The sequence below is a fragment of the Macrotis lagotis genome, chromosome X, assembly GCF_037893015.1.
Source record: "Macrotis lagotis isolate mMagLag1 chromosome X, bilby.v1.9.chrom.fasta, whole genome shotgun sequence".
In the NCBI taxonomy this organism is placed as follows: Eukaryota; Metazoa; Chordata; class Mammalia; order Peramelemorphia; family Peramelidae; genus Macrotis; species Macrotis lagotis.
In genome coordinates, this window is record NC_133666.1 from 20,156,611 (window position 1) to 20,183,271 (window position 26,661).

Genomic DNA, 26,661 nt, shown 5'->3' on the forward strand with positions numbered 1-26,661 from the left:
GAGAGAGAGAGAGAGAGAGAGAGAGAGAGAGAGAGAGAGAGAGAGAATGTGTGTATTATCTCATTTAACCCTCACAAAAACCCTGTGAATTAGGGATTATGAGTATTATTATTCTTATTTTACAGATGAGGAAACTGAGCTATCTTATATATTCTACCAGGTTGTCCAAGTAAAAGGAAAAACTGAACATAGACACACACATCCACACACACACACACACACACACACAGCTGTAAATGACTGCCAGCTTGATATATCCAGCCCTAATCCCTCTCCTGACCTCCAGTCTGTCTGCTTTGCCTGGAGAACCATGTCCAAGCATAAAACATATCCAAAACAGAAGTTATCTTCCCCATAAAAACTACCCCCTCAGTAAACGTCCCCCATGCCTTGGATGGAATATATTACCATCTTCTCCGCAGCCCAGGTTTGTAACCTTACTCACCCTTGCCTCTTCCCTCTCTCTACCCCTCCTCCCATGCCCTGGTCTCTAATCAGTTGCCAAATCTTGTCCATTCTATTATTCACATGTCGGCTCTCCACTCATGCTATAATCATCCTAGTTCAAGTCCTCATAACCTCTTAATAGCTTCCTAATTGGACTCTCAGTTGCTAGCTTCTCCCCTCTCCAATTCTTCCTCCACATGGCTGCCAAAAGAATTTTCCTAATACAAATATTTTTCATGACCCCCTATTACTTCTAGGAAAAAATACACACTCCTTATATCGGCACATAAATCCCTGCCCAATCTGGCTCCTGGTTAGCTTTCTGGACACTTTAAATTATTTTTCTTGACTCATTCTACATTTTCAACCAAACTGACTGACCAAGCTGATCTCAAAATTCATTATTCCATCTCCTGAATCAATGCCTTTGTCCAGGTTGTCCTCCATGCCTGGAATGCTCTCCATTATCACTTTTGCCTCTCAGAACCTCTAGCTTCCTTCAAAGGCCATATATAAGGTTCTTCCTAATCTCCCTAGATATTAGCATTTAGAGGCTGTGTGATCATGTGCTGGATGTTGGAGTGACGATTCTTTTCCAGGTGTGTTTTGGACTAATTGGCTCCTGAGGCCCCTTTTAATCCTGAAATTCTTAGATTCCCAGTTACTCACTAGCTTTGTGTCCATGGTCAAGTTATTTAACCCTCCAAAGCCTCAATTTGCCAACTTTGCCAAATAATAAAACTAATAATAGTAATAATAATTATTATTAATAATATCATACACACTACCTTCCTCCCAGGAAGGTGCAGATCATGCTTTGTGAACTAGAAAGAAACCTAGAAATAAAGCTATTATTATCATAAAGAACCACATATCATGTTACTGACAAGGAAATTGAGGCCCAGAAAAAAAAGGAACTTGACCAACAAGCTAATGACAAAGTGAAGGCATTGGATGGGCAGAGAACAGCCCTGGGGACATTCCAAAACATGCAAGGAACTATCCAGAATCCCGCTGCCTGTCAGTTAGTAAGCATTTATCAAATGCCTACTTGTGTACCAGGTCCAAGGCTAAATGTCTGGTACTGGGTCCATTGACAAAGAAGCATCAGCTGGTTTCCTGTGTCTTTGTCGATTTGATTCATATACAAATGGCACCCCAAATCTGAAGCTGCCATTTGGTCCTCAGGCCCATTCGTAGCAGAGCGGGCAGGAGGCAGTCTTCTTGCATCTTAGCAATACTCTCTAAAAATGGGTGACATTCTCAGATGGAAAACCCAATAACAAATGGAATTGGCTTCAATAAAAAACCAACTTTGCCTTTTGTTCCCCCCACAGAAGTGAAGACTGATTGATTACTGGCTCTAGGTCCTACTTTGCCAGAAACAAGACCCAGGCAGGAATGATTAATGTTTCTTCTAAATGAATTCCAGCCCGTCTTACTTGGCCATTTCCATTTTTTCCTCTAAGTAAACAAGAGAGCTGGATTTTCTCTTACAAACACCAGTCCAGCTTGAGAACACTTTACAGAAGCTTTCTAACCCATTGCTAACCTTCTCCTCACCTCACAAGCCTTCCTTATTTAATTCATTGAATCTTTAGAGATGGAATGACCCTGAAACACAGAATGTCAGAGCTGGGGGGAGGGGGGGAGAGATCAGACTATAGATAGGAAACTCAGAACAAAGACTAATAATGCTGGAACCTGGAAGAGACTCTGGAATATTCCCCCTCACTTTCCAAATGAAGAAATATGGACCCACTGAGGAAAAGTAACTTTGCCCCAAGTAAAACGGCTACTAAAGGGCAAACTCGCAACCCAACCCCAACTCCCTAACTTCAAATTCAGAGCTCTTGCCATAAGTTCAGCAACATGCTAATTCATTTAGACATGGAAAAACTTTGAGATTTAAACTATATTGACAGAACCTATCAATGATGTCCCATGGGGCATCGGTCAGATTGAATACCCTTCAGTGAAAGGAAGGGGTGAGGGAAAGAAGAAATTAAATCTCTTCATACAGTAACAACTATTTTGTTCATTCAGTAACTTCAAAATATCAGTGAGTTCCTCAGTATGAGTATTCCTTCCATCAATATAGATTGGGGCCTCATTCCATCATAGTTAATGTTTTCAAGGGGTACTTACAAACAAAAAAATATCTCTGGGAGGTCAACCTTCTGAAGATGAACTCCTCACACACAGCTAAACTGACTTAAAACCCATCATCGGACCCAAATGCCAACCCATTTCAGCCTAGAGTCAGAGGCCCCTGACATTGCCTTTTGAGGGTGTGGGTCCCCTCCTCACCCTGGTGAAGTATCAGGAGAGGATGTTAGGTGAAGCAGGGTTTGGTGACACTTACTTCATTACATATTCAATATTTTTGAGGGGAAAATATCTAAGGGATTCATGCCACCTAATTGGGGAAGAATATAGAGCACCCAATCTCCCAGTCAGTTACTGAACTCAGTACCATACAACGAATGGGGTCAAAGACCATGATAGGGAAGAGCTCACATATTTTGCATGTTTGTGTGAGTGAGATAGGATACAGATAAATCACATGCAGAACTATCTTGAGGCAGGAACATGGCTGGATCTTTTTTATTGCACTCATCAATAATGCTGACTCCCTGATAAGAGAAGGCAGGAGTAAAAGGCAATGAATGGATTATATGAACTGTGGGGTGGTGTGAGGAAAGAGCACTGGGCTTTAATCTTGGGTCTAATACAGCCTAGCTGTTTAACTTTCAGACCTTGTCTCAGTCTCAAGTTCCTCTCTGGTAAACTGAGAATATTGGCCTAAATGATCTCCAAGCACCTTTCCACTTGTAATGGCAATGTATCATAATATTATTCTTTCTTTCAGTACACGTCTGCCTTGACACACGATGCCATACTGGTCATAGCAGAAGCTTTCCGCTACCTGCGCAGGCAGCGAGTAGACGTCTCCAGGAGAGGCAGTGCTGGAGACTGTTTGGCCAACCCTGCAGTACCATGGAGTCAAGGAATCGATATCGAGAGAGCTCTAAAAATGGTAATGGCCAAGATGGGGATGGTGGGGGGGGGAGAGATAGAAAGCAGGTTGAACACGGAGATGGAAGATGAAATGGGCTTCTTTCTAAGTATGAACAAAGCAATAAAACTTTTCCATTGTTGAGAGACAAAAGCAGAGAGGGTATAAGGTAGAGATATGGTATGGAGATAAATGGTATGGAGAGGGAAAACCCAGGTCAGTTCACCAAGTTCTGAAAATCTAGAATCAGGAGTGGGGGCTCCATAAATTTATAACAGATATACAGGAATTCAGTTCGATTCAATAAATTTATTAAGTATCTACTTTGCACAGAGCATTCTGGGAGAGAGAAAAGGTAGCTCTGCCTTCATGAAGTTTGCACTCTAATAAGGGCAATAAGATATCAAAACAAACCACTGTAATACATAATATTACTTAAGTTCATTACAGAAGTTTAAAGGGCCATATGACATCCTGGGCAAGTTGGTATTCATTACCAACCAGGGGTATCAGGGAAAGCTCCTTGAAAGAGGTGACCTTTAAGTTTGGCTTTGAAAGCTAAATAGTCATACAATACATGAAGAGAGGAAGGAGCATAGGGAAAAGCACAGGTAAAGGCAGGAGAGAAGGTAGAGGATTTAAGCTGAACTCAACAGACTAAGATTTAGGAAGCGGAGATCAGACTTCATATAATAGCGATAGAATGTAGGGAATGGAAAGAGCACAAGATTTAGAGTTAAGAGCCCTTATTCTAGTCTTGCCTTTAGGTATGTGGCCTTAAGCAAGTCCCTTCCCTTCCCTGGTCTTAGTTTCTCCATCTTTAACAAAGGAAGATGGACAACATGGTTTCTAAGATCCCTTCCAGCTCTCAGTGTGAGGCAAACAAATTGCTTCCCAGATTTTTAGTCAACTCATAGTTACTAAGATAGAATAGCTACTAAGAGCACCTTTCCTTTCAATCTTCTTTCCCCTTCTCCAATGAAGGACGTACAGAAATGGTGATCAATTCCCAGGCCTCACCAAGGGGCTAGCAATTCAAGGACTCAATTAATGAATGCATATAAAAGTGCACTTTTATACTGGGAGGATACCAAATCTTGCCTACAGTCTCTTATTATGACCTCCAGCAGAGGCTATTCTTGACTTGGGCCAGTATTCCCAATTGGCCCCAGCTTTCCAAACAAAAGCTCTTCCCTTCTGTCCACAAGTTCCTTCCTCCATCCCTCCCTGCAAGAATCCCTAGCCTCTCTTTTCTTATCATTGTTAATGTGTCCTGATTCTTCTTTGTCCAAAACAGCATGCACAAAGAAAGGCAAGTGGTGCTAGGAAATGCCAAGTCCACCCAAGCTGACAGTGAAGGACTAGCAAAGACCCCACACACACTGTGTTCTTCATTTCACGTCTGCTGCCTCCCATTTGCCAAGTTACAAACATTTTCAATCCGAAGGGGTTAGCAGCCCCTGGGTCTTTCCAAGAGAGAGAAATGCTTTGTCCTCTCCTCATGCCAATTCTCCTGTCATTATGTCGGTTCCTCACCAAATGTCCTCAATACTGATTTAAGGACATGGCACCACATGGTTCTGAAGAGCAGTTAATTACATTCAACCTTCACAGCAGTTATAGGATTTGTGTTGTCAGGCAAAACAGAACAATGTGTGAAATAAAAAAAATGCCCCCAGAGCAAATCAGATGAAAAGATATGGAGCAAAAGAGATCTAAGAGAACATCTAGTCCAAACCCTTCACTGTATAAAGGAAGAAACTGAGGCCCAATGATGAGAAGAGATTTGCCCAAGAGCACAAATGCCCTAGAGCAAAGGTTCTGACACACCATCTTGATTCTAAATCCAATGTTCTGTCCACAGCATCAAAAGAAGTTTCCATCAATAAAGATGCAAGAGACAGGCATGAATATCTCCACCATCCCATTCTTTCCATTGGAAAAATAGCAAGGAACCAGGATTTTAAAATCATCATTTGCAAGAACAATATGTGTCAATATTTCTATTGCAAAACAGAGTCTTTACATTTCAGAAACTCATGACGACCTCAAGCCATAAGCTCCTGGAACTCATCAAATTCCTACAAGCCTAGATGTCAAGCACTCAAACCCAGAATCAACTATGTCCTCTTGGCCTATTTATCTAGAATCAGAATTGTGCCCATTGCCCCAAAGAGGCTAACACAGACCAATTTCCCCCAGGAGAAGAAATCCCATTGCAACAGATGGACAGTAAAATTCATTGACTATATGAAGAAAATGCATATTTTAGAACTATAACCCTATATGTGAATAGATTAAGTTTTCCAAGAAAAAAGAGAAGAAATTAAGGAGTGGATAAGAAAACAAAACCCCAAAATTTGCTTCATACAAAAACTTAAAACATATAAATTGAGTAAAAATGAGGGGACAGAAAAAAATCTATTATGTCTCAAGTGACTAAAAATAGCCGGATTTGCAGTCACAATCTCAGATAAGGCAGCAATAAAAGTTGATCAAGTCAAGAGAAACTGTGCGTTATGTTTAAAGGCACCCTAGACAATGACAAATAACAATGGAAAATGTATCTACCACCAAATGGAGCCACTGAGTTCTTAAAAGACAAGCTAGGAAATTGCAAAAAAAGACATTGATAGTAACACATTGATAGCAAAAGACTTGAATATTCTTGTCTCACAGCTGGATTAACCAACAGAAAGATAAACACAAGGAAAAAATATAGAAGTGAATGAATCTGGGGATAAACTAGACATGATTGACATGTCAATGCCTGAATAGGAGTTCTTAAAACTATGTTTATTTCCCTGCACCCCATGGTATTTTGATAAAAACTGATCATAAAGGAATCATAAACAAATGTAAAAGGCAGATTTGCTAAATGTCCTTTGCAAACAATGCAATAATTATAATAAAGCAAATATGAACAAAAGATACAGGCTTAAACATATACTAAGTGATGCCATTCTGCCAAAACAATGATCCAAGAATAAATCATAGAAACAATAAATAGTTTTTTAAAATATGATAATGAAACATCATACCAAAACTTAAGGAATGCAGCTAAAACAGTCCTCAGGGGGGCGGCTAGGTGGCGTAGTGGATAGAGCACTGGCCTTGGAGTCAGGAATATCGGAGTTCAAATCGGCCTCAGACACTTAATAATTACCTAGCCGTGTGGCCTTGGGCAAGCCACTTAACCCCATTGCCTTGCAAAAAACTAAAAACTAAAAAATAAAAAATAAATAAAACAGATCTCAGAGGAAAATTTATATCTCTGAAAATATAGTAACAAAATGGAAAAATAGACAATAAATGAATTGAGCTGGTGTTTTAAAAGACTAATATATATATATATATATATATATATATATATATATATATATATATATATATATATATATTAGCAGTCCTAAAGCAAGAACAAATGATGAAAACTTGAAAATTAGAGGAGAAATAGAAAAACCTGAAAACAAAAGTAATATAAACAGCTAATTCACTAACTGAAGAAGCTAGGCTAAATTATGATTTATGAAATAGCAGATTTTTAAAATTGCGTTCTATTACTTTCAGATATATGGTAACTCAAATCAGACTAACAAAAAAATTGCCTGAATAGAGGTCCTTAGGAGATCTACTTTAATAAATAGATGAAAATGGTTTGTAATTATACCATTTTATGGTGCAGTGGACAGAATACTGAACCTGGAGTCAGGAAAACCTGAGTTCAAATATGGCTTTAAACACTAGCTGGGTGACCCTGGGCAAGCTGCTTAACCCCATTGCCCTAAATAAAGAAAGAAAAAAAAAATTTTAAATTATAGCATTTATCTTCCAGGGTTGTCATGAGGAGCAAGTGAGATGATAATTGTAAAGGTGCTTATTTCAGTGCCTGGTGCATACTAGACATGTTATAAATGTTAGCTATTATCATGATGATGACAAGGTTGCTTATGTTCATTCATTCATTAACCAGACATTTCTTAAGTATCTGCTATTAGGAAAATATTGTGATTAGTGCTAATGATACAAAAATGAGTCCCACCTTCAAGAAGCTTACATCCTACCGAAGAGAATCTATGTACACAAAATAAGTATGATGACAGGTAGAATATGATGGAGACAATTGAATGTTGAGCTCTCGGAATTGACAGATTCTTTGGAGTTCAATTAATTCCATGCTTGAAGCGTGAATCCATTTGGTAATGTCCCTGACATGCAATCATCCAGCCTCTGCTTGAAGGATTCCAGAGGTTTCCCATTCCATTTGGGGACATCTCTCATTGTTAAGACCTTCACAGTATAGAGCTGAAATCTACCTCCCTATGATTTCCACCCCACTTTCTGTTTCCTTTAGATTCAATACAAGTCAACAAACATTAAGGATCTCCTAAGGGCAAGGCCCTGTTCTTGACTGGACAGCAGATGCATCTAAAGAGTTTGAAAACCACGTGTTCTCTTAAATAAGCTAAGCTTTCCCCTTGTGTAATCTTTTTTTTTAGGTTTTTTTGTAAGGCAAATGGGGGTAAGTGGCTTGCCCAAGGCCACACAGCTAGGTAATTATTAAGCGAGGTGGATTTGAACCCAGGTACTCCTGACTCCAAGGCCGGTGCTTTATCCACTACACCACCTAGCCACCTCTTCCCCTTGTGTAATCTTGTTTAAACTCTTCAATGACTCAGCTAACGCTGTTATTTTTAACAGCTAGTGTTCAAATTCAACTCAACCTGGCTGAATTAGCACAAACTCCAAATTAGTGTAGTCCATGCCAATAAGATTTTGTCGTCATGTGAGGGAGGTGGGACTGTATCCTAAAACAGAGACAAACTCACTGCTGAGAAATAACTGAATTATTTGCTCTAATGTTTTTCCCTTCATTTACAAGCTCATTCACATATTCAACATGTACACCCATACACATACATGATGAGGAGGAGGAGGAGGAGGAGGAAGAGGAAGAGGAAGAGGAGGAGGATGCTTGTCTTTCATTCTCAAAAAAGACCAGGACATCAGGGAGGCGATATCATGACAAACAAATGAGTTGAATTAAGAAAGCTGTGCAAAGTCACCAGGCTCCCTTTCTCCTTTAGAGCCATCTGGATCCAGTGGCCAAATATAGATCATGAAGACTAGAGATGGCCCTGGATGCAATGGGAAACTAGGCCTTTTTGAGCTAAGATCTTTCCCAGGTCTCAGTTTGACTGAGCTTGTTTGGACACAACTGCTGGCATGTTCTCTGCCCCATTAGACTGGGAGTTGCTTGAGGGTAGGCATTATTTATTTGTGTCCACTGAGGTTTTGAACAGTGCCTAGCCCAGAGCAGAGTCTTTCTATATGTTTATTGGCGTGACCTAAGAACATGCTCCCTCTTCCTCCTTCATTCCCAGACCACCTTCAAATAGCATTTCCCTGAGCCTACTGGATAGATTACATTGATGTGGCTTTTCACACCTCAGTCATTCCAGACACCCTCTTCACATAAAAGACTTGAGTCCTTCCCCCTACAGCCAGAACTTCCAGTGACTTTATTTACCTTCCCCTCCAGTGACTCTGCACTACCTTACTTCCTGTATGCCTAAGTGAAGGAACAAAAACCAATAACCACAAGGTAATGGAGCTGAAAGTGTTTAACCTAGAGAACAGAAAGTGTAGAGAAGACATGAGAGCTATCTTTCAAGTTCATGAAGAATTGCCTCGTGGAGGAATGATTCATTTTGTTTTGCATGACCCCAGAGGGAAGAAAGGTGGGGGGGACATTGTGTGGGAGATGCAAATTCAGGCAAACTGAGACTTGATATCAAGAAAAACATCCTCCCAATAAGATCTGTCCCAAGGAAGAAGGGAATGCATAGGTACCATGGTTTTTCTCTCACTTGAGGTCTTTAGGCAAAGACTCCATGACTACTTTTCCAGGATGTTACAGAGTGGGTTGTTTTCCACATTTGGGTGAGATGAGATGGCTATTCAAACTCAGAAATTCTATGAGTTTGTTTCTCCTCAAAGAGGGCTATCCAGATTCCCAGAAATAGTCATTCCACACCATGCCTTAGGTACTGGTGAACAATCCCTTCTTCCCTTTACCAAAATGTTCTCTAATGTGTGACATCCATCTTCTTGCCTGCAGCAGAAGTCCATTACTTCTTCTGACTTGCCTGACAGCTTGTCATTTTTGATAAGTGATAAAAAAAATATTTCATCCTTCCATACTAGGAAAACGAGACAGATTCTTTTTTCTTTGAAACTAAGTACTCAGCTCCTACACACCAAATGAGTAATGTGAGTGGGTAATGATAATGGCTTAGTTTTATGGAGCACCTTTCATCCAAAACACACCAGTGCACCTTGAAAAATGTGGAAAGAAATTGCTCTACCTGTCTCGGTAAGAGTCACTTAGAGCACAGAGTGGCAGGTTAACTCACTTCTTTTTATGGGTTGAGAAACTGAGATACAGATCAGGTAAGAGATTTGCTTGTGGTCATATAGTGGCAGTACTAGGACTGGAACCCAGTCTCTTAACGACAAGGTTACTCATCTTTACGCCGCACTATTCTCCTAGCTAGTTCGTAGGGCTAAGAACAACTATAGGAGCAATAGGGAAGTTGTTTGTCCCTTCTCTAAAAGGCCCTGCTCTCTCTAGAGGGAAAATTGGTAAAAAGGCATTCATTCATCAGAAAAGTTAATTCCTACTAAAGGAAATGTATTGTTCCTCCCAAGTAACAGAATTCCAAAGAATCGCCCATTCTCAGAGTTCCCTAGTCTAACCGAGTTCTGTCCAACAATCCACTCTGCCCCAAATAAAAGACCCTACTAACCCCTAAGGCAACCCATTCCATTTTTGGACAGCTCCAATTTTTTTGGACTGTTTCCTATCTCATCAAGTCAAAATCTGCCTCTCAGAAACTTATACTCATTGTTCCACTGCTCCACTCTGGGACCAAGAAGAATTACTTGATCCCTCTTCCTTGTAACAGTCTTTCAATGCCTTATAGCAGTCGTCATATCCTCCTCCAGGCCTCTTACTGCCCTGGTTGTCCTCCTCTGGATGTATTCCTGCTTTTCCATTTACTCCCTAAGATGCAATCTGTCCAGGGTAGAGGATAATAAAACTATCTGCCACCATTTTCATTTAGGACATTCTACATTTCTTAATGGAGTCCAAGTTCACATTAATGTTTTGGCCTTCCATTTCACTCTATTGTCTCATATTAAGCTTGAAACCCACTAAGACCTCCTGTTTTTGCTCACCTTTACTATTGTCTAGCAATATCTCTCCAAACTTTGTGTGCTTGAATGTTTTTAGACCTCATGTAGGATTTTATATCTAGAGAATCTTTCTGGACTCTTAAGATCTTTTGAGAGGTGAGGGAACCCTAATTCAATCATCCAACTTATTAGCTATGTCTCTCAACTCCAATTAATCAGCAACTCTAATAAATATACCATTTATGCTATCATCCAAGTCCTTTATAAAAAGAAAACCTTGGATGAGGGGCAGCTAGGTGGTACAGTGGATAGAGCACCGGCCCTGGAGTCAGGAGTATCTGAGTTCAAATCCAGCCTCAGACACTTCATAATTACCTAGCTGTGTGGCCCTGGGCAAGCCACTTAACCCCACTGCCTTGCCAAAAAAAAAAAAAACCTGGATGGGACAAGAGTCACGACTCTAAAGTGACATTGGCCTATTAATGGAAGCCATTTTTGACGCCATCAGTCTACCAGCTCTAAACATTCCCAACTCTTTTCCACAAGAATGGCAAGAGAGAAGTGGTCAAACATTTAACTAAATTCTAGTTAAGCTATATTTAATGTATATCTTGGTTCTGCAAATTTAGTACTCTAGGCCAAAAAGGAAATACTGTTCGTCCAGTATCCTCTGATCTTGATGAAGTAATGCTTTCTGACTCTTTAATTTAATTATTGCTTCCTTTTTGAGATATGTACTAAGCATTCCTTTAATAATACACTCAAGTTTGAAGTCAATCTCATTGTCATATGGCTTTCAGTTTCCTCTATCTTCTCTTTTTCTGAAAATCAAGGACATTTGCCCGACTCTAGTCCTCTATTTGGTGTGATTTCCAGAGATCAACAATCACAACTGTGTGCTCTTTCAGAACCCTGAAATGTAGTTTGTGGGAACCTGGTAATTGTCTGTGGGCAACTGGTTGTTCTTTTATCATCTCCTCACTCATATTGGACCTGAGCCTAGTTTAAATTACAGTTCTCAAAAGGATCTTATACAGATTCATAGTGTGAACTTCAGGGAAGGTTGTTATCTAATTATATAATGTAGGTGGCTAACTCCTTTTCCTATCTAGGAGATTGTAGAAAAGTATATAACACTCCTCAATGGAAAGATGACACCTAGAGAATTCCAAGAACGAGTTGATGATTCCAACTGCACAGGCCGTGTATAATTATTCAAACAGTGTAGTGGATAGAGAGTTGGGCTTGAAATCAGGAAGATATCTTCTATATGTCCCTGGCTATGTGACACTAGCTCTGTGACCCTGGACAAGTCACTTCACCCTGTTTGCCTCAGGGTCCTCATCTGTAAAAGGAGCTGGAGAAAGAAATGGCAAACCACTACAGTATCTTTACCAAGAAAATCCCAAATGGGGACACTGAGAGTTAGATACCCTGAAAAAAAAAGACCAAACAACAAAGAATTCAAAATGGATTTCCTCCATATAAAACAGAATTAATCAAACCCCTAGGGACCTCTTCATACCACTATATAAAAAAGGCAATAATGCTGTACTATTTAAATATTCTCTGTCTCTTTTCCTCTTTCCTTTCTGTCTTTCCCTCTCCCCCTTCCCTCCCCTTCCATTCCTCTATTTTCTCCCCTTCTCTCCACTCAGGTCCAAGTACAAGGAATGACTGGAAATATCCAATTTGATACTTATGGACGCCGTACAAATTATACAATTGATGTGTACGAAATGAAAGTCACTGGCTCTCGGAAAGTAAGTAGACAAACTATATAGTCATCAAAGAAAATGGGCCACATTTTACACTCAGATGCACAAAGACAAACATAATAGAATGCCATGGGGAGCAATTCTATTCATTGGACTATTTCTATTATCAAAGTGAGATCTCCACATATTTTGAGAGAAAATTATTTTCCCCTTAAGGTCATCCCTACCCAAACTCAGCAAAGCAATAGATTTTATGAAATAATTTTTCACAAGCTGCTATAAGCCAATGTAAAGATAGATGTTCTGTCGATATTGCCAAATATGCCTCTGGATCTCTTCATCCTTACCAAATCTCCAGTGGAAATTAGAGCCCTTGAGAACTTTAGAACCAAGGGAAGTACCTCTCCATTGAGGTGAATTCTAGGACTACTAATAGACATAGAATATCAGAGTTGGATGGGCCAATTGAATATGGAATCCAGGAGAACCTAAAACATGGAATGCCAGAGCCAAGAGAACAGAGAATGCCAGAGCTGGGCAGGGCCTATGAAACGGCTTCCTCTAGCCCTCTTTTGACAGGCCCCTTAATTCTCACCACATTTCTTAACTGAGCAGGGGGTGGACATTAAGCATCCTCTTGCAAACACATCAACAGGGTTATTAAGCAGTAAGTACCCTGCCTTATGTCATTTCTGCAGGAAGCCCACTGCTTGCTTCCCTGGGCCTCCTCACAGTTCCTCAATGAGAGTGCTATAGGAAGAATAGGAAAAAAAGAAAAACCTTTACACTTCAGCAAGTTAAATTATTTCACAAGATTATAAAGTGGGAGAATCCCCAGAATGAGGAGATACCACACTTTCGGGTGTATGTGTGTATGAATGTGTTTGTGGGTGTGTTTGAGTATGTGTTGTGTGTGTGTGTGTGTTTGTATGAATGTGTGTATTGCACGTGTATGTGTGTATGAATGGGGAGGGCAGGGAGGGAAGAGACCAAACATATCCATATATATCCATCCTGTGTATAAAACTCTTCAATCCATTTTCTTCCTATTTAAATGGCTCTACTGAAGCCTTGGAATTCCATTCATCACTTCCACAGTGATAAAGAGGTAAGCAAGTAACGCATCTGCTCTTTGTAGGCCGGCTATTGGAATGAATATGAAAGGTTTGTCCCTTTCTTGGATCAACAAGTCAGCAATGACAGTTCGTCCTCTGAAAACAGGACTATAGTGGTGACTACCATTCTGGTAAGTTCTTGAGAGGGGGATATTTTTCTTTCTAGTGAAACCAAGTCATTATTTGAAAACGTTTAGGAGAGTGGAGTGGTTCAAGGTCAAAGAGAAAGTCTTGCTCTCAGAGCTCCACAGCCCCTCACTCTATCCCACTGCATCTCATTGCAAATCCACCAGCCTCCAGCAGACAAGAGAACTCACCCATGTGGGGACTTCCTCTATTGCCACATCCACTCATTCTCCTCTTGTCTATATCTTCCAATCAGTCCTCCACCAGAGGTCCACTCCGGTTCTGGGGCTTCTACCTGCAGCTTTCTTGACTACCAATGGAGTTAGCCCATCTTTCTTTTATTTATTTATTTATTTAGTTGTTTGTTTGTTTGTTTGGTTGGTTGGTTGGTTGGTTGGTTGTTTGTTTTTTAGGTTTTTTTTCAAGGCAATGGGGTTAATTGGCTTGCCCAAGGCAACACAGCTGGGCAATTATGAAATGTTTGAGGCTAGATTTGAACTCAGGTACTCCTGACTCCAGGGCCAGTGCTCTATCCACTGCACCTCTGAGCCACCCCAATGCCACCTAGCCACCCCCTCCATGTCTCAATAACAATGATGATAACATTCCTATGGCACTTAAGTTTTACAAAGTCCTTATTAGTAATATCTCATCTGAGTCTCCTAACAACTCTGAGGGTAAGGCCATTTTACAGATAAAGAAATTGAGGCTCACAGAGACTAAAGGATTTGCCCATAGTCACATGACTGAAAGACATTAAAGATTAGAAATTAGAATTTGGGTCTTTCAGACTTCATCCCTTCAGTCATGTTGCCCATATTCTCTGCTAGTCCTATGTTTATTTGATAATATCTTTTTCACACACTGATTCTGTGTCCCTGCATTGGTGGAGGAAATTTCCTCACCTGGGTATTCCCTGCACCAATGAAAACAGCTCCAGTCCCTAGCTCTAAGATCCTTTTCATGACTTTTATACTCACTGAGATGAATCTACGTGAGGTCTGGGGCATGGTTTTATTATTTTCATTCTGCCAGTACATATCAGCCACTGTTCAAAAATATCCAGAGCTGTCTGAGGCACTGGAAGGGAGGTGACTTTAAGAGTCACACAGCCAGTATGAGTTAGATGGGTTCCTTGAACTCAGGGCTTCCTGGCTCATTCTCTGCTCACTATACTGGCCTGCCTCTTGGTGTGTTTAAAATATCAAAAATAATGAGTAGGGGGCTCCATCCATCTCATCTGCCCACTCCCATTCATCCACTCACCACCACCTATTTGTGGCCTTTCCTTAAAGTTTGACTTATATTCCTGTCTTTTCGAGAAGCAGCCTGGTCTTAGAGGAAAGCTCCTAGAAAAGTCACCTAATCAGGCCCCGTCCTCATGGTTTACCCTCTGTTGAATGGGGAGAAAAACTCTCTCAGGGTTAAAAACAACATGAAAGCCTTTAAAAAACACTTCCCACGGGTCAAGTATGATTATTCATTCAATGTCTGCTCTAAAAGGATTCCACAAGGGCTTTCTGAAAATCCATTCGGTCCATTTGTAGGGAGCAGAAGACAAATTGCTTTCATGGAGCTTGAGGCAGATTACAGAATTCAGGCCAAACTCATTCATTTAGCCTCCACGATGACGATTTGGGGGACATTCTTGGGGACAAGTGCAGAGGACTAGAACTGGGGGAGAGTTTTACTTTGGACTGTTTGGAAGGAAATTCTAAACTGTCCATTTGCAAACAAACCAGAAGTCATCAAATCGTCCTTTGATTATTTCTTAAAGCAGGTCTAAGGACTTTTGTTCACAAACCTTTTTTTTTTTTTTGATGATGATGTCTAGTAAGTAGGAGCATTCAAGATTCATTAGAATTTTATTTTCTTCCAAATGATCCTATAATCCAGACTTTCTGCCAGTTCCAGCTGACTTTCTCCTCAGATAGCATGGATTAGTGAGTACCAACCGACTTTCTTCTTCCACCTCAGAAAGTCCATTTTTTTCCTTGCCCCTACAAATCCCTGAGCCATCAAGGACCATTAGCCTCTGCATGACTGAGGGCTATACATGTGGACAGTTGGTCCAGCTCCAGGATTCCACACGTAGAAACCTCCTCTATGGAGTTTTAAGCTTTCACAGAGCAGCTGCTGAGTGCCTAGAATAACAGTCCAGTCCTGTGAATCATAGTTTAAGGGACTTTTGCCTAAAGATTCAATCTAATGACAGCCCGCTGAGCACTAAAGCTTCTCAGCAATAAACTAAGGAAGCCCATCCTTCTAAGTCAGGTGCTTCTCTCTCTTAGGATCATTCGCTTGAATTAACTTCTCATTTTGATCCCCAAGGAATCTCCCTATGTAATGTACAAGAAGAATCATGAACAACTGGAAGGTAACGAGCGCTATGAAGGCTATTGCGTTGACTTAGCCTATGAAATAGCCAAGCACGTGAGGATCAAATACAAGCTGTCCATTGTTGGAGACGGAAAATACGGTGCAAGGGATCCTGAGACAAAAATATGGAATGGCATGGTTGGGGAGCTTGTCTATGGGGTAAGTTTCCATTCGACTTTCTTAACCCTTCCTTTTCATTTCAATCAATCAATCAATCAATTCAATTCAATTAATAGGCCATTGTGAAAGTATGTAATGCCCCTTAATAAATATACAAGGGTTAACGATACAGATAAAACAGTTCCTACCCTTGAGGAATTTATTTTTTAACTTGGAGGAGAGGGGAAAAGGAACACGTATACATGGATAAGGATGCATGGAATTGGAAGATGTATACCAAGTAACGAAAATGCAAGTGGAGGGGTGGATCTCACTACTATAGCCTTGAAGAAAGTTAGGTATTCTAAAGAAAATTATCCCAGGAGTAGGGGATATAGCCTGCATAAAGACACAGAGGCCAGAAATGAAATGTTGGGGAACAAGAATGCCAGTTCAGCTGGAAAATCAAAAGCATTAATGGGAGGGCCCAAGCTGAAATCCCATTGACATCATTACCTGTGTGACTTTAAGCAAATCATTAAATCTGTCTGGGCCTCATCTATAAAGGCTGTGGGTTAGATTGGATGACGTTTAAGGTCCCTTTTGTCACTACACCTACAGTATTTGTGATCCTATGATTTCACCTTTCAATCAATCAACAAACATTTATGTGTTGGGGACTGTGTTAGGTGCTAGGGATCCAGAGACAAAAGGGGAAAATACAGACCCACAAGAGGTTTTCATTCAGTGGGTGAGGGAGAAGAATATATCTAAGAATTGTTGGAGAGGGAGTCTTGGCCTAGGCAAGTGGAACCATTGAGACAAGACTCAAGTCCTCTCCAGTAACCATACTAATATGGATTTGTTGATTACTCCCAGAGCAAGTTAGAAAATAGGCAGAGTCTCTAGAGGGCTGGGTATGGAGCAACAGGGCAGATGGCAGGATGTCCAGACTGACCAGGCTCTAGCACATTTGTTTGGTGGGGGGAATGGTTCACCTGCTTTCTCCCTCCTCCAAAACCTGCCCATAGCCAGGCCTTTCTGACACTTTTGGAGCATCCATCTGGCCCTTAGTGGATTCTCTTCATGATGCACTCACTGGATTTTTCTTGCCAGGAAGGATTCTCTGAGTCAATAATAATCTTGGAAAGTGCCCTGGGTCCCTGAAAGGTTAAGTGACTTGCTCATGGTCACATAGCCAAGATATGTTAGAGGTTGAACCTGAACCCAAATCTCTGAATTCCCCAGAGAAAGTTCAGACTATGGCAGACTAACTAACTTGTTAACAAGCTAACAGACCCCAAGTGATTGAAGCCATTGGCCATAAAACTCTGGCCTCATATAGCATAAGAGCTCTTAGAGAAGGTGGAGTCATGGGATCTATGCTTAATGTGGAACTGGAAGACATCTGAGTGTTTTGGCTACTCCAAACCTCTAATTTCACAGAGGAGGAAACAAGTCCAATGAGCTTGAGTGACTTGATCAAGGTCACACAGTAAGTAGAAAACCCAGGATTGGTACCTGGGTTTAATGATGCCAAGTTTGATGGATTTCCCCCTGTGTCACACATCCTCAAAAGTCAAATGTTCCCTCCCACCTTCACTCTAAGCTGTTTTTAGGACCATCTTTCTGTCAAAGGCAGTGGGAGAGATGGTGGGGAGACCAAGAGAAACACAAGCAAGAGGGTGGATGATGTGCACATTCACTCTTAAGCCTCTGAGTTCTACTAGCAGGCAAATTACTTGAGAATTAGACAGGTAGGGCACCCCCACTGGTATAATTTCCAGAATAGAGAGAGGAAGAGAGAACATGTGGGAGGGAAGTAGTCACCTTGCTGAGATGAGCACAACACCGTTGGATTTTGGGAGGCTTCTGTGTCGTGTCCTGTCCTGCCCCACCCCCACAGGGGCCACCTGCCAATGAAGTGCTACTTACTTGTAGCCTGAGTAAGAGATGAGGTAGGCACAGCTGAGCACCCCGGATGAGCCTTTGGAAACACTGAGACAACCTGAGGTGAAGACCTTACAGGACAAGGATTCCTGGCTCTCTACTGTATGGTTAGGACTTTGGCAATATTTTCTACAGAACACTGTGCTGGAGACTAGACCTCAAAATCTAAAACACTCCTGTATGTGCCTGTCCTCAGGGTCTTAACTCACCATCCAAAAGTGAGGGTATTGGACTCAATGGACAGTAGAAAGAGCCCTGGGTCTGGTGTCAGAAACTTAAATCCTATCTCTTACGTATATTTTCTGTATGACTTCAGGCAAGTCATTTAAACTCCCTGGGCCTCATTTTCTCATTTGTAAAATGAAGATAGGGGACTAGATAACCTCTGATCCCTTTCCATCTAAATTCATGGTCTTGTATCCCAATATATGACCTTAGACAAGTCCTTTCCCCTCCCTGGGCCTCACTTTCCTCTGTAAAATGAAAGCGTTGTACTAGAGGGTCTCTGAGGTCTCTTTCAGCTCTAGACATTTGAGCCTAATAGGACTGGGTCATCTCTAAGGTTCTGTCCAGATTCTCAGTTCTATAGTTCTCTGAGTAGAACCAGGTTGTGCCCTAGGGAACAGTCTACAAGGAGGCAGGAGAAGGCGGGGGCAAATCTAATAGTGAAGACTCAGATGCAGGCAGGATGTGAGTTTCAGAAAATTGAGGCAGCCTTGGAGCCAGGAAGCCCAGTACAGCAGGGGCAACGTGTATAGTGCCCAACATCAGAAATCCCATTTGGGGGTTGGCCAAGAGCCTTGCCTTCAGCTTGACTGCACCATCTGTTCCATATGATGAGTGACTTGCTCATGGTCACATAGCCAAGATATGTTAGAGGTTGAACCTGAACCCAAATCTTTGAATTCCCCAGAGAAGGGTCAGACTATGGCAGACGAACTAACTTGTTAATGGTGTCCCAAGGACACCAGTGATGAAGTACAGACTCAAAGAAAGCTTTTAAAGAGGGCTCATGGTCTGTGCTAGTGAAGTAGTGAGAAGGAGTGATTCCAAGGGGATTGAATTTTCCTTCCAAAATGGTTTCTTCTTTTCCAAAGAAATTACAGTCAAGGTTGATATTTGGGGCACTCAGGAGCTATTTTTAAAAAACAAACGTCAACACCACCCAACGGGCCCCATTATGTAAACTCTTCAGAACATTATGGCCTTAGAAAAGGCCACCTGCTTTCAGCAGTTTGTGTTGCGAGTTGACTCTTAGGCATCTGCCACCACCACCACATAGGCCCTGAAACCAGCCCTTCTGGACCACCAGTTTCCCTGGCATTCCATGCCATGCATGTTCCCAGGAGAATAACAAGGTTCAAAGACTTCATGTTGGCAGAAACCTCAAAGGTCATGTAGTCAAGTCTCTTTATTTAACAAAGGGGGAAACTGAGGCACAGAGAATATAAAATTCCTCACTCATGCTTACACAAGTGAGTCAGTGGCAGTGGGGACTGGAAACTCTGGTTTAGAATTCTTCATGCTATAGCAGGTTAGCTCAGCTTACCTAGCAGGGAAAGAAGGGAGAAGGTAGGAGCTGACTTCTGCCCTCCCTCCCTTTCCTGACAAAACCATTGAGATGCTCACAGTGGCTTTGGAAAGTAGAATATAAGGCCATTTTCTTTGCTCTTTTTTGTCTTCCTGGCCCTAAGAAGTGTATCTTGCACATAGTAGGTATTTGATAAACATAAAATACTATAGAAACATGTTATTATTAGTCAGAATTCCCAGTAAAGTGATATTCTTGACATCCACAGTACAAGAATAACAGGTTTATCGGGACTACCTTAAGTTCTGAAGAAAGAAGAAACTATGATCTACTCAGTTTTCTTGTCACATATATTTAATTTATTTAAATTATGATACAGATTTGTCACTTAATATCTCCAATTTGACTTACTAATTTTTTGTGATTTAATGTTTGCTGACTTGGATACTTATTATCCATGAGACTTGAGGCAAGTCCCATCCCCTTTCTGGGACTCAGTTTCCTTTTCTAAGGACTTAATCTAAGTGGTCTCTGAAGTCTCTTCAAACTTTAGACCTATTATCCTATGTGTAACCTTGGGTAAGTCATTCCCCTTACCCAACCTCCACTTCTTAAGGTGTAAAATGAATGTACTGGGGTGGCTAGGTGGCACAGTGGATAGAGTACCAGCCCTGGAGTCAGGAGGACCTGAGTTCAAATCCGGCCTCAGACACTTAATAATTATCTGGCTGTGTGGCCTTGGGCAAGCCACTTAACTTCTGGCATAGTGGCATAAGAGTTGTTATCTGACATCTGTAAAGAATGATGGAAATCTTTGATTATCCAGAACCTTCCCCCTCCTCTCAACATCAACTATGACAGATCAAGTCAGTGTTTGGGACCAGAAGGCAAAATGCCTAAATCTGTAGGAAATTGTGTTCTTTGGGAAGCTGGAATCAGGGTTGGAGTGGCCATTCGTGGAATCTGGTGGAAGAAGGAGAAATTGTCATTTCCTGTGGTTAAGCTTTCTCGCCAGGAAGCAGCAATTCCCATTTCTTTATGTCCTACCACTTTAAGGCTCATTACAGAATTTCATCATAGCACTCTAGTGAGGCAAGTAATATGAGCGAATGAAACAATGAATGAATGAAAAAGATATTTGTTAAGTGCTTACTATGTGCAAAGCACTGTGTTGAGGGCTGTAGAACTGGAAGGGGCTTCAGAAGTCACTTAGTCCATTGCCCTCACCTTACAGATGGGGAAACTGAGGCTTAAGGAAGCCCAGCCAAGGTAATAAATGGCAATAACCGAGCTCATCTGATTCTCAAGTCAGTGTTCTCTTCTCTTCCACTCCCATGAACTTCTACTCCATACCTCCCCTCAAAATCTCCCTTCCCACAGCTCAGTTGCCCCTGGCCCCAGGCCTGGTGACAGCCCCAGATCTTTTGTAACTTCTCTGGGGTCCCCCAAGGAAAGAGGTGAGAGCTGTTTTCTGCCTAGCCTCTATTTACCCCCTTCAGTTCAGATAAATGGGGAGAAGGGGTGGGGGGGGGAAGTAACTTAGTCCTCTTACCTCCCTGACTGCCCTCAAGGATTACCCGGTGGCTTTCCTCCTGCCTGTTGGCTAAGCTGCTTTAGGCTCACCTTTTGGGGCTCGTCTCCCTTTATCCAACTTTGCCACACTTCTTTCGGGTGCTTTTCAAGGCTCAGTTGGAAGGCTTCACCTCTCTCTGGGCCAGGGCTACTTTCCACATCAGTGAGGCTTAATTGACAGCAAGTTTAATGTACTTCTTCATTAGGAAGATAGCACATTTAGAGAAAGTCCTGCCCTGCCTTTAAAAAAAAAAGAAGCAGCTCCACTGGAAAAAAAAGCAGATGGAAATAAATGCCAAATGGAGGAGAGAACCCCAGTGCCTGAGGGGAAGAAATCTTTCTTCTAGTCATTCTTCTGAGATTTCTTGAGAAGTGCAGGCCAGGATGTTTTTAGGGGGTACTTAGAAGTCCCAATGGACTTCTCTTTGATTGGCAGGCAGAAACTGCAGACAAGACTCATGTATGGCTCTCAGAGGGTGTGTTTCTTTAACTGTAAAATGGGATTAAAATAATGGAACAATGGATAGAGAGGTGGCCTCAGTTTCCCCCTTTATAAAATAAAGAGGAATGGACTATATGATCTGTAATATCCCTCACCAAGCCTAAAATCTTATTCATATATTACATACTACCTGAGTGATCTTGGGCAAGTCCCTTTTCCTCCTGAATCTCAGTTTCCCTATCTGTAAAATGAAGGGCCTCTGAAATCTCTTCTAGCTCTAATTCTGTGATTCCATAACCATGAACCCTCTGACCTAGATTGAGGGAAATGAGAGAAGAGGTCAGACAGCAGAGAAGGTTAGGATGGGGCTGGCAGGCATAACAAACTGGGGACTCGGGATTTGATCCAGTGGACTTCAGAGAACCATTTCAGGTTCTTACAAGAGCCCTGCTATTCCTAAGTATGGCCTGCAATAGCAGTTCATAACCAAGTAACAGAATGAGGCTGGAGCCAAGTTGACCCTTGCCAATATTCAGGTCCAATGGCATGAAAAGGGTTCTTTTTCCCCGTGGTCTAGACACTCCACCCCCTTCCTCGTTTCACTTGAATGGAGGCCTTTGAAAGAGAGGGGGGATGTATGGCCAGAGCCCAGAGACTAAACATAAAGCCCTTTAAGGATTATGAAGGATCAAAGCAACCAGAGGAGAGAGATGGTGTAAGAATCATTATCCCCATTTTTCAGATAAGGAAACAAAGGGTCCAAAGGGGAATGACTTGTCCAGGGTCACCCTCTAAAGGAGTGAGCTGTGCTGAACAAGCAATTACTCATTGAATTGGAAAGAATTGTGGCACACACCCCCAACCTTGGCATGGTCTCAAGATGTTTGAATGAAGTCCTGTGTGATGGCAGGCCTTGCTTTGTTTTAGTCTGCCTAGCCCAGGGTTTCTTCACCTTTCCTAGGTCCTGGACCCCTTTGGCAGAAGGACCAGGGACCCCTTTTCAGAATAGTGTTTTTAACAGCAAAAAAAACAAACCCCATAGGATTAGAAAAGGACCCAAAGGCTAGTGAAAAATAGCAATACCATTTTTTCCCACTTAAGTTCATGGGGCTAGGAGCTTCCCTGAAACTGTGTCCAAAGGGCTACTGGAAACAGCAGATAGAATGACAGGCTTCAACTAAGGAAGACACTGATTTCAATCTTACTTCAGTTACCAGCTTTGTGGGCTCTGGACAAGACCTTTCACATCCCTAAGCTTCAGGTTCCTCCTCTGTCAAATGAGAAATTGAACTATCTTGGTCCTTTCAACTCTGACATTGTATGATTTATTTTTTGCCCCATGCTATCAAATGTCCTAATAAATAATGAACTCATTTTCTAAAACTTCATTCTGTCATTGAAATGACCTTGTAGTCTTGCACGGGCTGGACCCGGTTCCAGCAGGGTGCAAGCTCTGGGAGAACGTACCAAGAGGGCAAAGCTTCCACATACTAGCTAACAATAGACTTAAGGATTAGTCTCACTGAACACTGAGAGGTGCCAGCCAAAGACTTGTCCACTAGGGAATGACTCTGGGGGGAGACGTGCAAAGCAATTCATGAAGCCCTCTCTGAACCTATGGAAGAGGCCATCAGTCAAGGCCATATCCACACACACACACACTGAGGATGTTAGGGATCCTTGAAGTTCATTCTTTCACATATACGAATAGGTCACAGATTAAAGCATGTTACCCCAAACAAGTCGATACAATAAGTTTGACATAGCCTATGATGTCAATCCAGATGCTAACATTACAAAAGAGCTGGAAGGGACCTTAGAGGCTCTCTAGTCCAATCCTTTCATTTTATAGAAAAGGAAACTGAGTCCTGATACGCAGGGCAAGGGGGAGGGGGAAAAGGGACTTGCCCAAGGTCACAGGTATTGTCAGAAGCAAGATTCAAACCCAGGTCTTCCTGAGTTGCAAGTATAAAATTTTGCATTTAGTCTTCTATTGTTCTCACTTGACATTTCCCTTTTTTATCCCCAAGCTTATAAAATCAATTAACCCCCAAGCACCTACTGAACATGTACAATGCGCAGATAGAGCTCTTTCGACTGCTACTGGGGAGGGAGAAGGGAAAGGAGGAAGGACATATGCAAAGATTCAGTCCCTGTCTTCAAGGTGCTTATGATCGAGCTGGAGAGCCAAGGCACAAACTCATGAATCCATCCACAATGGTTCAAGAGTTTATTGCCTACCAGACAATACTCGAAGAGTTCTCTGAGTCACTACATTAATAACTGCCCAAAGGGAGAACCATAGAACATCTGAGTTGGAAGGGCCTTTTGAGATCTTCCAGTTCTAATTGTTCGTTTTATAGCAGAGAAATCGGAAATGGAAAATGGCCCACTAAAGGGCCTACACTTAATAAATCAGGGAATTTCAAGCCAAGAATTCTAACTGATGTCACGTCATCATCTCTTTTCACTATACCAAACTGCCTCTTTTGAATGGCATGTGACTAATGGAAATGTCTCTAAATCATTTGTTTTCTTGATTTTTTTTTTCAGAGAGCAGATATAGCTGTCGCCCCCCTGACTATAACACTGGTTCGTGAAGAAGTGATAGACTTTTCCAAGCCCTTCATGAGTCTGGGCATCTCCATCATGATTAAAAAGCCTCAGAAATCAAAGCCAGGAGTATTCTCTTTCCTGGACCCCTTGGCCTATGAGATCTGGATGTGCATCGTCTTTGCCTACATTGGAGTCAGTGTCGTTCTTTTCCTGGTCAGCAGATTCAGTCCTTATGAATGGCACTTGGAAGATAATAATGAAGAACCCCGGGACCCCCAGAGCCCTCCTGATCCACCTAATGAATTTGGAATATTTAATAGCCTCTGGTTTTCCCTGGGTGCCTTTATGCAACAAGGATGTGATATTTCTCCAAGGTTTGTTTCCATATTATTCTCATCACCCCTTCTTGCCTTTTGTGGGTGTGTGTGTGTGTGTGTGTGTGTGTGTGTGTGTGTGCGTGCGCGTGTGTGGTGCTGTGCTCACAAGCATCTGGACTACATATTCCTTTCATTTACTACTCCATCCAAGGCAAAGGATCATCAGACCGTGTAGCTTGTTAGCATTCTTCAAGCAAGTTGTGTGACTGCATTTCTGCCATATCTATGTGCATGTTTCTGTCCTTTGTTCTCAAAGGGATGTCATCAAGTACATGATGTCACAACATGAACATATTTTGGATATTGATGCATGTTACAGCTAATATATAAACTCTAGCTAAAGTCAATATTAACCAAGTAGTCGCTTATCAAAGTTTAAATAAAACAATCAAGGTTTCCTCCTGAACCAACCTGATCCACATAATGAATTTGGAATATCTAAGAGCCTCTGGATTGTTTAATAGGCTTCTAACTCTAGACAAGTATAAAAAGGTGGTGAAGCTTGTCTTCAGTACCTGCTCATTTCCCCATATGTATCCTCTGTCTCTCAGTTACCCAGTGGCCTCTGGGCAATCAGAGCTGCCCTCTATTGTCATTATCATCCCTTGAGAATTCCCCAAGGGCGGCTAGGTGGCACAGTGGATAGAGCACTGGCCCTGGAGTCAGGAGTCCCTGAGTTCAAAGCCAGCCTCAGACACTAAATAATTACCTAGCTGAGTGGCCTTGGGCAAGCCACATAACCCCACTGCCTTGCAAAAAAAAAAAAGAGAGAGAGAATTCCCCAGAAAGACCTTCCTTCTATCTTTTCCCCCATCAATACTCACCTGACTCTTTCCATTCCTCTTTAGCTAACTAACTAGTCCAGTTGATAACCAAACTAGTGTCACTAAGGTCCTTATAATAGTGGAAGCCTCAATGAGTTAGCCTTCCACAATCCTGATTCTTTGACAAGGGACTCCTGGAGATAATTCCTTAACCTAAGGAAATTCTCCTCAACCAAACATTATGAAGTACTCATGCTAGTAGAATATTAGGTATCTCAATAGTCCAGGAAGGAAAGTATTAAGAACTCTTAGAGTAATCAAGTATTCATTATGCTTGCATGCAAGCTGAATTTTCAGTCTCATTCTCACACATGCAGTTCATGAAACTAATCTCATTTTGTGATAAGCTATAATAGGGGTAGAGAGGGCACAAAATTGATCATAATCCACTTTATCAATGACCAGACATCGATCAGAGTTTGGACTCGGCCATGACATAGATACCAGCTAAGCCTCAAGTCTATCAAGACTGCAAAAGGAACAAGGTCTTCCAATTTGGACAACACACAGCGAGTTACCATGGCCAAGGTCATTTGCAATAACCCAATTGACTTATCAAGTCCCCTACTGCCTACTATTTTTTGAAAATCATAGCCAATGGGGCTTGAATTTGACATGTCCTAGCTAGCCACAGCTCTCCATCCCACCACATTTCCCTCTCCAATATGAGTCATTCCTCATCTCTTTAGCACTCAAGTCATGGTGTTCTATGACTTTCACCTGGGCCTCATTGGTAGGGCAAATTTTTAAAAACTTCTTGCATGTGTCTATCTGTCTATTGTTAATCAAGGAAGTGGAGCTCCTGAATGACCACTAACAAAGGCTATTGGAACATGGCCAGGAAATCTGTGGTGAGACGGTAGTGTACACTCATTAAAATTGACGGTTTTAATAGCTTTGCATAAATAAAGCTCTCCAAACTGGATTGATGATCTCACCACCATGGTTGCGCCTACTTTACATAGGACTATTTCAAAGAGTCATTTGTTTTAAGTGAATTTCCCCAAATCACTTTAAGAAATATTAACTTTAAAGTAGGCTAGTGACCTGTTACTGGCAAGCCAGGCAGGTTGGGAAAGTTTGGTAGCAATATTTATGGGGTGAACTTCAGTCGCAGAGAAATAGAGCAGGTTATTATCCCCATGGCAAAGACCAAGCCACCAGGGGTGATTGTGAGCAAGCAGCCATTTTCTTCTTGAGAGGATATAATTATTGTCTTTAGAAGCCCTATGTTTTCTACCAAGCATGTGATCCTTTCCAGGAACAGAACACACCCACCCTCTCTGGTTTTCTCCCATCAAAAGAG

At 41.7% G+C, this 26,661-nt stretch overlaps 1 protein-coding gene across 1 annotated transcript in view; it reads left to right on the plus strand.

Annotated features, from left to right (window-relative positions):
• Nucleotides 1-26,661, plus strand: part of GRIA3 (glutamate ionotropic receptor AMPA type subunit 3) — a 202,113-nt gene that overhangs the window by 95,654 nt on the left and 79,798 nt on the right. The window contains exons 5-9 of the mRNA XM_074201644.1: nt 3,320-3,487; nt 12,325-12,429; nt 13,523-13,630; nt 15,957-16,163; nt 24,152-24,528. Coding sequence (XP_074057745.1) covers nt 3,320-3,487; nt 12,325-12,429; nt 13,523-13,630; nt 15,957-16,163; nt 24,152-24,528 — 965 coding nt within the window. The remainder of the gene's footprint in view (nt 1-3,319; nt 3,488-12,324; nt 12,430-13,522; nt 13,631-15,956; nt 16,164-24,151; nt 24,529-26,661) is intronic.